Genomic DNA, 12,801 nt, shown 5'->3' with positions numbered 1-12,801 from the left:
CTTTTCATCTATCAGTTTATCAGTATGTGCTGTTAGTAACAAGCAGCATTTGGTGTCAAGGAATCCGAACTTTGTAAAAGTAATATTTTGAAGTCGAAAATTGAGATTAAATCCTATGTAGTTATTATATGGGAAATATACATGAGGTGGATAAAATCATGGTTTTTTACTTCTTCTCTTAGCTTATTTCCTTAATTTTATATGATCTCATTTCTTAATTGCAGCAGAACCATCAGCACTTTCTAAAGAAATAAAAAATTTAAGTTGCAAGTTTTAAGTATAGTACCCAGCTTGTAAATAGTACATAATATGTTTCTTATGTTGTGACCTATGATTAATATAACAGTGTACCTTGTCTACAGAATGAAGAAAACATAGTAATACCATAATTTATTTAGTATTCTAAGAAAAATTATAAATTGAGGAAATGGAAATTATTGATACATACCAATTTATTCAGCAAGGCTTTATATATACATGTCCCTTCTCATTTTTTTTTTTTTACCCATGCTATCAATGTCCACATGGAATAGTTTTACTTACCAAACATGCAAGTTTAGACACAAGGGCATGAACTTATGGTCAAATCCTCATTTCTACCAATTATTAACTATGTGAACTTGAGCATGTCTCTTATTTTTGTGTGTCAGGTTTCTCATCTTTAAAGTAACTAATAATGATTTTCTATAACAGTTAATATATGGTTCAGAATTAAATGAAATAATATATATAAAGCATTTAGCATGTAGTAGGACCTGAAAAAATGGAGTTTTTTTGTTTGTTTTTTTAAAGATTAGCACCTGAGCTAACAACTGTTGCCAATTTTTTTTTTCTGCTTTTTCTCCCAAAGTCCCCCCAGCACACAGTTGTATATTTTACTGGTGGGTCCTTTTAGTTGTGAAATGTGGGACACCGCCTCAGTGTGGCCTGACACGTGGTGCCATGTCCGTGTCCAGAATCTGAACCAGCGAAACCCTGGGTCACTGAACGGAGTGCGCCAACTTAACCACTCAGCCACGGGGCTGGCCCCCTAAAGAAAAATGGAATTTTAATTTAAAAAAAATAGTATATGTTGGGTAATAAGATTGTGACCCAATTGGTCAGTGTATATGCTTATTATCTCATTCTACTATATTTTAGAAAATTCTAGGTTAATTTATAATTTCAGAATTGGTGGGTTTTTAGGATTCATATTTAGTTCAATTTTTTTTTTAAACAGAAAAGAAAACCTAAGATAGAGTTAGTATTACTACATGTAGAATAGCAACTACCCTTAAGTTTCCTGACTTGCAGAGCAATATTCTATTCATACCACTTGGCCTTTTAAGATGATTTGTTAAATAGGTGTAAACTTGAAAAAAAAATTTTTATTCAGTAACCATTTCTCAGCATGTATTAATAAAATTAATTTTTTGAGATATTGGATCAAAATGTCCTTTAAAAAGTATTTATACGACAAAACTATATATTCATATTTTAAAAGACAACTTTATGATAAGCCCACTATTTATTACCCAGTGTTGTAGGTAGGATTCCGTTTCTTTGCAAGTGTTGTCCTTTGTGACAGTTGGTATCATAAATGCTCGCCCTACGTAGTACTAGTAGCTTCAAAGGACACTTGCGGAGCTCTATGTTCAGTGAGTGAAGCAGACATTAGAGTTTAAGATTGAAGTTGTTTTACATACCGACTTTGTGGTTCTGTTGAGTCTTTATGATTTTCAAGCTAAACTGAGAATTAGCCTTTGGTTTGTGGAGTTCTGTCCTTCATAGATTACGGTCCTGTGGATCAGTTTTACAATAATAATTACTTATTGTAAATGCCTTTTCCATTAATAAGACGTAATGCTGTTTAAGACGTGATGCTGTTATATAGTATGCATCCCAAACTTATTCCTTATAATGTCAGTGTCTCTATGCAGGCATAATTTAAAAAGAAAAGTAGTGCTACCATCTTTTCTAATTTCCTTAACTGATGTGGATTTATATATCTGGAGTCCTTGTTGTGGTTTTCCTACTACAAATTGGAAGGATAAGTGGTACTAAAAAATTTCCTATTTTTTCTTTATTTACTTGTGTTACAAAATCATACAATAGTTCTGTAACTCCTCAACTCCTGAAAATCCCTAATTTGAATACTGTGGATTTGCATTGCCCAGCAACTGGAAAAGACTTTACAGCCTACCAACTCAATTTCAGCTGAGCAATGAAAAACAAAGTGTGTACCAAAGTAGTCTATTGTGTTCTGCTTCACTAGTTTCATATGGGGAACAGGATGGAAAGTTACTACATACTACTATTAGGGTCCTAATTAAAAAGGCTAGGATAAACATTAAAGAATGCAATGTTAGATTGCTTTTTGGTCCTTATATAAAATATTTCCTTCCACATAGAAAATATCCAATAAATATTTGTTTGAAGTGTTTTTTTTTTTGCTATCTACGCTTATAGCTTTTTTTGCTTTCTATTATATCCTGGTTGTGTTGCCAGCAAGTACAGACAGCCTTAGGTTTGTTTATAAGGTTAACAGCCATGTTGAAAAACCAGTTAACAGATACATTACAAAGTTAGATGGGTATTAACGTGCAGTACTGGCTTTCTTATCTCCAAACTTCAGGAAAAAGAAACTATTTTGTGCTTGGTTATCATTACTAACTTTGAGAGGTTATTTATAAATTTGTGATTTTAACATTTGAAGTATGTCCAAAAGCATTTTTAAAAATAGGTGAAATCTTTTCTTTGGAGCTAGAAGGGAGTTAGTAACCCTGTTTTATACTTAGGTATAAAAAGTATACTTAGTATACTTAGGTAAAAAACAGTCAGAGTAAAGATCTGCTTAAGATCACGTGGTTACAATTGTTTCTAGATGAGCAGGTGCAAAGTCAGGTGGAGTTTTACTTTTGGCTTTATTATGATAGGCGTGAAAACTTGGAAAGCTGTGTCCCATTCATGCCTTCGAAGATTTTAGTTATATTTAGGGGGTATTTAAAGTTATAGATTTATTTAGTAAAACTAATTATGTTGCAGGTACTGGGATACAAAGATAAATAAGATCTCGTGTTTTTGGCCTCAGCTAACTCAGTCTAATCAAATAAGCATGTAATAGATTTACTGTGATACATTTCAGAAAAATTAGTAGACTAAATATGGTAGGGACCAGTTGAGGAGCAAAGAGAAATTATTATTATTGTTATCATTATTATTATTTTACTACCAACTATTTGAAAGGAACTAGAGAATTTCACATAAATTATTTAATGTTACTGTTGAGACACGAGGGTATTTTCCAGGGAAGTAACAAGAACCTGACCTTAATCTTGAAGGATGAATAACAATTTGGGAGAAGAGCAGCAGGGAGAGTGAGGGAACTCCAAACAGAGCGCTTGAATGTCCAGATATATGATGATACAAAATAACACTTATAGGTTCAATAATTAATTGAACATCCACTGTGTTCCACACTCTGTGCTAGACACTGGAGATATACCTGAATGATAGAGCTGTAATTTAATGGTCAGATAATAGGTAATTGTAACTAGTGCCATAAGTACCACATTGGAAGAGGACACAGGGGTGCTTTGTGAGCATGTAAGGGTACTTAACCAGAACTTGGATAGTTCTGCCTGGGTGTGGGATGGAAAAGGAGGTCGGGGCTAGCTTGATTGTAGAGTGTCTACCAAAGCATGGGCATGAGCATGAGCATAGCCATCCATCACTTGCTAGACTCATGACCTTGAGCAAGTTACATAATTTCTCTAAGCCTTATCTATAAAATTAGGATTAAAAAATAATAAAGCTAACATTTATTCAACTGTTTGTCTGTATTAGGCATTGTGCTAATGCTTTATACAGATTGTGTTGTTTAGTCTTCACATCAAACCTAGGAGGTAGAGGCTGTTGTTTTCCATACTTATATAACTAGGTAGTGGAGCCATGACATGAAGCCGGGTAGGCTGACCTGAGACCTGAGCTCTAGCTATTAATAGTGCCTAATTTATACAGTTCCTCTGAATATTAAATAATATAAGCTAAGTAAATGGTTTCGTATGCATGACACATTGATGTTGGCTCCTGTTTCTATTATTAATAATCCAGGAGATGTTGCGGAACTAAAGTTTTTTAAGCAGGTGTGGTGTGTAAAGGGATCATGGTTTGGAGAGAAAAGAGCCTGTATTCACTCATTTGTTTAGAAAATACTTGTTTTGAACCTGCTTTGGATTCCCTCCAGGTACTGTGTTTGTTGCAGGGGACGCAGGGTGAATGAAAATATTGTTCCTCACTTTTGCCTAGTATGGAAAACAAATAAATCGGCCATTGTAGTCTAGTACAGTGTTCTCTAAATGCCATGATGTGGGCATATTTACTGTGTCCCAGGAACATAGGGAGAGGGAATATTTAAATCAGATTAGGGGGTGATCAGGGAGATGAATTATGAACTACTATGGCACTAAAAGACTAGTGGTGTAAGTGAACAATATAGATTTGAGAGATATTTTGGAAGTAGATTGGACAGAAATTAGAGACTGATTATGATGTGGGGCATATTCATCATGTAGATAGGTAGTTGCAATCATGAAAATAGATGACGTTAGCTAAGAGGACCAAAGCCAATTTGGAAGAATTTGTAAATTTAATTGGAGAAAAGAAGAGGAGTTAGCTAAGGAAGTTAGAAGAGGCCCTTAAAGAAATAGGAAACCAAAAGAAAAGAGGGGAGATAAGGGAGGAGAGTGTCTTAAAGAGAGGATGTTCAGTTTTGACAGATGCTATAAAGGGGTCTGAGCTTGTGGTATATTATTTTAAATGCTTCTGTTTGTATTTTCCACCTTAACCTATAAGATAAATATCTTCAAATGAATGTTTTGGTTATTTGTGTATATGATTATCTTGTCCAAAAGTTAAAAATGTATTTTTCCCTCCCTCCTAAAGTATGGAACCTCAAGGTCTTTGTGATAATGGAAACCAAAAAATTGATTGGTAAACCGCTTCAACCAGCAAGACCTGTTCGTCATCTGACCTCTCCCCCTGGTGAGTAATCTAGGGTACGCGTCTTTAAATATTAATTATTTAATGGCTAGTTAGTATTTGAAAAGCTAAATAATACATAAGTTAATTAAGGTAGATATTTAAAGAAGTAATGAAAACTAATCATCTCTGTTTGAAGAATTTAAAAGTATTACCAAGAAAAGGATTCTTAATAGTTTACCAGTCCATAGTCTACCAGACCAGCAAAGGTAGGAAGACTAGCTCTTGCCTGAGAGCAACTGTGTATTTTTTTCATGTCTCATTTTCATGGTTAACTGGCCTCTACTCAGAATGATACTGTCAGTGCAAATTGTGCCTTTTTATTATGATCATTCCAGAGCAATCATGCTTGAGAGAGAATTAGCCTTTAAAAAAAAAAAGATCAAAATAAAACAGATTAGGGCTCTGCTTAAGCTGGAACATATAATCGAATTTCAAGAAATCTAAACAAAAAAACTTGTAAATTAAAAAATTTTCTTTTGCCCCTAAAACTAATCTTTTGGACAAATTCTTGAAATACTTGGTATTTAATTCTGAAATTGGAATATTGGCCTTTTTATTCTTTTCAATACTTGTTGCCAGAATGGCCTCTATATTCTAACTTAGGTGATATTTAAATTTCTATTTAAATTTTCTTTAGTCCATGTGTTGAACTGATAACTGGCTACTTAGAAAAAAGGAAAAAGCCCTTTTTTTTGAGTGCAAAGATGAAGCAGAAAGGTAGAAATGGTGCCAATTCTTCATCCTCCATTTGTTCTCCCATTCTTGCTTCCTACAAGGAAGATTGTCTCCACTTTGGTCATGTTTCCTCTGAAGATGGCTGTCACTTAGGACAGACAAATGAATTTAATGGGTCTTCTGGACCTTAGCTTAGCATTGCTGTTGCAGTATCCTTCTACATTGAAGAAGCAGTTGTGTAAGGTCAACTTTCAGATTTTATCCTAAAGGAAAGGATATAAAGCCATCCTCAGCAGCTACTTCCTGTCAGCAGCCTTTGACAGCACCCCTCCCTCCCTCATCTGTACAGATTCAGTTTTTCACTGATCCTTTCCTTCCAATGCTATTACAAGGGTACATGGAGGTGGGCAGGTAGTCTTGGTCTCTCATTTAATTGTATGATCTTAAGATCCTGACAGGAGTAGGGGTTTATTAGGCAGAAAAGTTTAGTAAATCAGAAATTAATTTTGGCCTTTCTCAACATACTTTCATACTCCCTGGCCAACTCATGTTCCCCAAAGAAATCTACTTTTTATTGACGACCCAGATTGAATTACTTCCTTTGGTGAAGCCTGCCTTGATACACCAAAGCTCACTCTGCTGTCCTCTAGTATCTTCTCTATAGCTCTCGTACAACTTATTTATTTTTATTATAGTCATTATTTATGAGCTTGTCTTTTAAAATAGACTATGAACTCCTTTATTTCTGAACTCTTTTCATGCTTATTTACCTGTCTGCTAAAACAGTGGCTGACATTTCATAGGTTTGCATAAATGAACTATCAGAAAACATTTCTGAACAGTGCCTAGAACATCCTGGATACTTAGGGTTTTTAGGTGATATTATATCATCTATTGAAGTCATGGATATTTAAAATAGTTTTCGTTTTTTCTCTCCTAACAGGAGCAGTATTCCCTTTCAACTTTCAAAATGAATATCCATGTAACACTCAGTGCTTACAAAGTGGAGTTAGCAGAGTAAGTCTTAGAAATTATAATAAAATGAAGTATTACAGAATAGAAAGTACATTTGTTAGATGGCTATTGTATGCCAGGTACTATGCTCAGTGTGTGTGTTCAAGTCTTTGTGTGGATGTACACACAATATCCAGGAGTGGAATTTATGGGTCATATACATTTGTGTAGCTTTATAAGAAACTGCCAAAATGTTTTCCAAAGCTGTTGTACCATCTTGCCTTCCCGCCAGTAGTGTGTGATAGTTGCAGTTACTTCATAGCCTCGCCAACTCTTGGTATGCTTAATCTTTTTATTTTTAACCATTTTAGTGTGAGTAGTGGGATCTTATATTTTCAATTTGCATTTTCCTAATGATTAATGAGATTGAGCATCTTATCATGGACTTATTTGCCGTCTGTATATTTGTTTTTCATAGTGTTCAAATCTTTTGTGTGTTTTTAGAATTTGGGTTGTCTTTTTATCATTGAATTGTAAGAGTTTGTTGAAAATCAGTGTATCATACATGTGTGAATTATTTCTAGACTCTATTATGTTCTGTTGATTTATATGTCTATTTTCCAGCTTTATTGAGATATAATTGACATATAACATCGTGTAAGTTTAAGGTGTAGAATGTGATGCTTTGATGCATACATATGTTGTGAAATGTTTACCACAATGAGTTTAGTTAACACATTCTTCATTTTACATAATTATCATTTTGTTGTTGTTGTTGTTGTTATGTTGAGAACTTTTAAGATTTACTCTCTTAGCAACTTTCAAGTATAGGTTATAGTATTGTTAACTGTAGTCACCATGCTGTACATTAGATTCCCTGTGTGTCTATCTTTTTTTCAGCATTACACTTTACAGACTACTGTAGCTTCATGATAAGTCTTGAAATCAGTTAGTGAAAGTTCACTAACTTTATTCTTTTTCAAATTTGTCTAGGCTATTCTTGGTCCTTTTCATTTCCATGTAAGTTTTAAGTAAGCTTGTCAATTTCTACAAAAAGCTTAATGGAATTTTCAATGAGTCTAAAGATAAGTTTGAGAAGAATTCACATCTTAACAATATTGAGTCTTCTGATCCATGACCATGACATCTCTCTCCGTGCTTTGTATTTTCCAGCATAGGAGTATTGAATATCTTTTGTCGAATTTATAAGCATTTCATACTTTTTGATACGTTATATTTTTTGTAAATTTCAAGTTCCACATGTTGGTTGCTAGGATACAGAAGTACTGTTGATTTTTGTATATTGACCTTGTTAAACTCACTTATTAGATCTTGTAGCTATTTTGTAGAGTCTTCTCTCCCATTCTTCCTCTATTATGGTAATAATTTTACTTTAGCTTGTACTGTAGTTTAGAGGCTACCCTGAAGTTTGTATTCAGAATCTCATGTATAGCATAGTCCATTTTCTGATGGCCTCTTATTTCCTTAGTGTAAACTGATTCAGTCCCTTTCTTCTTCCCCTCCTAAGTTATTGTTCTCATATCTTATTCCAACTCGTGTTGTGAGTTTGTGGTTAAAGTGACAAGACTGTCTTTGTTTTTGGTGTTTTCCTTCCCTTTAGCCTAATGCTATGGTTGAATATTTGCTGTCCTATTCTGATTGTGTCTCTCTGTTTGTCTCCTTACACTGTGTTTTGTGATCCCTTTCTCCCTTTTTTCCTTTTTTCAGGTATGAGGGCCTTCTTGAGGATTTCTTGTAGGGGGGATCTCATGGCTTGAAGTCCCTTAGCTTTTGTTTGTCTGGGAAAGTTTTAATTTCTCCTTCATATCTGAAGGATAGTTTTCCTCGATAGAGTATTTTTGGCTGAAGATTTTTATCTTTTAAGGTTTTGAATATGTCATTCCATTCTCTCCTAGCTTGTAAGGTTTCTGCAGAGAAATCTGCTGAAAATCTGATAGGGGTTCCTTTGTAGGTTATTTTCTTCTGCCTTGCTGCCCTGAGTATTCTTTCTTTGTCATTCATTTTTGCTGGTTTTACTACTGTATGCCTTGTAGTAGGTCTTTTTACATTGACAAATCTAGGAGATCTGGAAGCTTCTTCCACACATATTTCCCTCTCTTTCCCTAGATTTGGGAAGTTCTCTGCTATTATTTCTCTGAACATGCTTTCTGCTCCATTTTCCTTCTCTTCACCTTCTGGAATACCCATAATTCTTATGTTGCACTTCCTCATTGCGTTGGATATTTCTTGGAGATTTTCTTCATTTCTTCTTAGTCTTAGTTCTCTCTCCTCCTCTGTCTGGAGCATTTCAACATGTCTATCTTTGATTATGCTGATTCGCTCCTCTCTCGTGTCCACATGAACATTCAGGGAACTCGTATTTTGTTTTATGTCTTCCATTTTGTCTTTCATCTCTAATATTTCTGATTGATTCTTTTTTATAGTTTCAATCTCTTTTGTGAAGTAGCTCCTGAATTTGTTGAATTGTTTCTCTATATTGTCTTTTACCTCATTGAGTTTTTTGATAATAGCTATTTTGAATTCATTGTTGTTTAGTTCACTTATCTCTGTGTCCTCGGGGCTGAGTTCCGGGTGCTTGTCGTTTTCTCTCTGGTCTGGAGATTTGATGTAGTGCCTGTTGTTGGAAGGTTGACTCTTCCTTATTCTGATATTATTCAGTTGCAGTTACAGCCTGTCGCCACTGGCTGGGGGGGCGAGAGCCATGTATTCTAAGCCCTCTGCCTTTGGTGTAAATGGCGCAGCACAGCTTGGGGGAGGGGCGCTTTCTCCTGAGTGCAGTCCTGGGTTTCCTGATCAGCTGTTGCTATCTGGTCTCCTGGGGTCTTGGTTTGATGAGGTCACCCCACATGAAAGCTTTCACCTGTTAGAGGGCCTCTCTTGAGGCTGTAAGGGGCCCAGGGAGTCCTGGGTGATCTTGTGGAAGTGGCCCCTTCCCCTCTCCTTCTCTCAGGGAGCCTCCCAGGGCAGCAACTGCAGCCTTCATGGGAGGGAGCAAAGTTCTCCCTTACCCCTGTTCCAGTTCCTCCGAGGGGGGCTCCAGCCTCTTGGCCCTCTGTTGTGGGGCCAGCGTGACTCTCCAAGGATTTTCGTGCTGTTAGGGTATTTTCCTTTGGAATATGTTTGCTCCTCTTTGTTGTGTGTTGGAGGGGAGAGAGTCCCAGGCAAGTTCACTCCGCCATGATGCTGATGTCACTCCTACTTTAGTTTGTACTATAAATACACAATACATTGCTACTATTTTTGCTTTCATGTGTTATGTTTTAAAATAATTTTTTTTAAAAAGAATGGAATTTATTTTACCTTCATTTACTCCATTTCCAGCACTCTTAATTTCTTTGTGTTAATCCACGTTCTGTCTTGTGTTATCTTTCTTGTGTCTGAACAATTTCTTTTACCCTCTGTTTTTCATTATTACCACATAATAAAGTAGTTTTAAAAGTTTGACTTAAAATAATAGCTTATTATTATCTTTCATGGCTCTGTGGGCTGACTGGGCTCAGGTGGCCATTTCTCACTTCAGTTTAGTAATGTGATTGCAGTCAGATAGCATCTAGGACTGGAGTAATTTTAAGGCTTGACTGGATGGCCAAATGGAGCACTCATGTGGCTGGCAGTTGGCTTAGAGTTCAGCTTCTCCTTTGGGCTGGAGGGAGCGTTTATTATGTCTTGTCTTTTTTTTTGAGGAAGATTAGCCCTGAGCTAACATCGGCTGCCAATCCTCCTCTTTTTTCCTGAGGAAGACTCGCCCTGAGCTAACATCCATGCCCATCTTCCTTTACTTTATATGTGGGATGCCTGCCACAGCATGGCTTGCCAAGCAGTGCCATGTCCACAGCCAGGATCCGCACTGGCCAACCCCAGGCTGCTGAAGCGGAATGTGGAAACTTAACCACTGTACCACCAGGCCGGCCCCTTTCTTGTCTTTTTGATGATAGCCATCCTAACAGATGTGAGGTGATATCTCATTGTAGTTTTTATTTGTATTACCCTGATGATTAGTAATGTTGAACATCTTTCCATGTTCCATCTTGGCCATTTGTATGTCTTCTCTGGAAAAATGTTTATTCAGGTCCTCTGCCCATTATTAAATCAGATTATTTGTTTTTTGCTATTGAGTTGTGTAAGTTCCTTGTATTTGAAATATTAACCCCTTATCAGATAGATAGTTTGCAGATATTTTCTATCATTCTGTAGGTTTTTCTTTTCATTTTGTTGCTTCTTTTCTTTTGCTTTGCAAAAACTTTTTAGTTTGATGTTGTCCCCACTTAATAATTTTGCTTTTGATGCTTGTCCTTTTGGTGTCATATCTAAAAAGTCATTGCCACGACTAACGTCAAGGAGATTTTTTCTTGTTTTCTTCTAGGAGTATCATGGTTTCAGGTCTTGTATTAGTTTTTAATCCATTTTGAGTTCAGTTTTGGGTATAGTGTAAGATAAAGGTCCAATTTCATTCTTTTGCATGTGGATATCCAGTTTTCTCAACAGTAGTTTTTGAAGAGACTATCCCTTCTCCATTGTGTATTCTTGGCTCCCTTGTTAAAGATTAGTTGAATATATATGGGTGGTTTTATTTCTAGGTTGTCTGTTCTGTTTCATTGGTCTGTGTGTCTGTTTTTATGCCAGTACCGTACTGTTTTATTATAGCTTTGTCATATAGTTTGAAATCAGGAAACGTGATGCCTTTAGCTTTGTTCTTCTTACTCAAGATTACTTTGGCTACTTGGGGTCTTTTGTGTTTCCATACAAATTTTAGGATTGTTTTTTGTATTTCTCTGAAAAATTCTATTAGAATTTTGTTTTGTTGTGCTTTTTTTTCTTTTGAGGAAGGTTAGCCCTGAGCTAACTGCTGCCAATCCTCCTCTTTTCGCTGAGGAAGACTGGCCCTCAGCTAACATCTGTACCCATCTTCCTCTACTTTATATGTGGGATGCCTGCCACAGCATGGCGTGCCAAGCAGTATCATGTCTGCACCTGCAATCCAAACTGGCGAACATTGGGCTGCCGAGAAGCGGAACATGTGAACTTAACCACTGCACCACCAGGCCAGCCCCTGTGAAAAATGCTATTAGAATTTTGATGGGGATTGCATGAAATCCATAGATTGCTTTGGGTAGTATGGACACTTTTTTTTTTGAGGAAGATAAGCCCTGGGCTAACATCTGCTGCCAATCCTCCTCTTTTTGCTGAGGAAGACTGGCCCTGAGCTAACATCCATGCCCATCCTCCTCTACTTTATATGTGGGATGCCTGCGACAGCGTGGCCTGCCATGTGGTGCCATGTCTGTACCCGGGATCCGAACCAGTGAACCCCTGGCCACCAAAGCAGAGCATTTGAACTTAACTGCTGCGCCATCGGGCCAGCCCCAGTATGAACATTTTGACAATATTCTTCCAATCTATGAACACAAGATGGGATATCTTTCCATTTATATATGTCTTCAAATTCTTTAATCAGTGTCTTACAATTTTCCATGTGCAGATATTTCACTTCCTTGCTCTAATTTATTTCTAAGTATTTTATTCTTGCTGATACATGTTAAAAAGGGAGTTTTTCTTGATTTTTTGGGGATTACAGTTTACTTTTGAGTTTAATTTTAGGTCTTGTATTTAAGTAGGTGTTACAAAGATAGTGAAGTGTGCTTCTGCTGAAATTTTCAAACTTAAGAAATTAATTTTCAAAAAGGTCCATATAATTCATCTTATAGTTAAATTTAACAGTCAAGAAGAACTTTAGAGAACTAAAATCTTTGGCACTTTGCTATTTTTTTTCTCCTCTACTTAAAAATTTAACAATTCTGCTAAAATTTCCCTTTTTTCTGATAACTTAATTCTGACATCTCAGTAGTGTAGAATTACCTCATTACTCTTCACTGTGTCATAAGGTTAGATAATTAATCCTCTGACTTAGGTAGAGTTACCTTGGCAGAGTTTGCAGATATTTAAGGAATGGGCTACAGCTTGCTAATAACAGTGACTGATGCAGCAGAGATGTTCCTTCTTCAGGATAGATCCCTCCAAAGACAGTTACCTTAGTGAATTACCATAGTCCAAGGTCTGGACTGCTTTTTGCAAACTGACTTTTTTCAGCATAAGAGAAGATCATTTCTTAGGGGTAGATCGTACTGACCA

At 36.2% G+C, this 12,801-nt stretch overlaps 1 protein-coding gene across 3 annotated transcripts in view; it reads left to right on the top strand.

Moving 5' to 3' along the window:
* Nucleotides 1–12,801, top strand: part of C8H8orf88 (chromosome 8 C8orf88 homolog) — a 34,575-nt gene that overhangs the window by 2,074 nt on the left and 19,700 nt on the right. For all 3 annotated transcript variants that reach the window (XM_008540794.2, XM_070631723.1, XM_070631725.1), the window contains exons 2-3: nt 4,924–5,022; nt 6,641–6,714. In XM_008540794.2, the coding sequence (XP_008539016.1) occupies nt 4,950–5,022; nt 6,641–6,714 (147 nt within the window). In that variant the 5' untranslated portion in view covers nt 4,924–4,949. The remainder of the gene's footprint in view (nt 1–4,923; nt 5,023–6,640; nt 6,715–12,801) is intronic.

Source organism: Equus przewalskii, chromosome 8, assembly GCF_037783145.1.
Source record: "Equus przewalskii isolate Varuska chromosome 8, EquPr2, whole genome shotgun sequence".
Taxonomy (NCBI): domain Eukaryota; kingdom Metazoa; phylum Chordata; class Mammalia; order Perissodactyla; family Equidae; genus Equus; species Equus przewalskii.
This window is presented reverse-complemented; position numbering and strand designations above follow the sequence as displayed.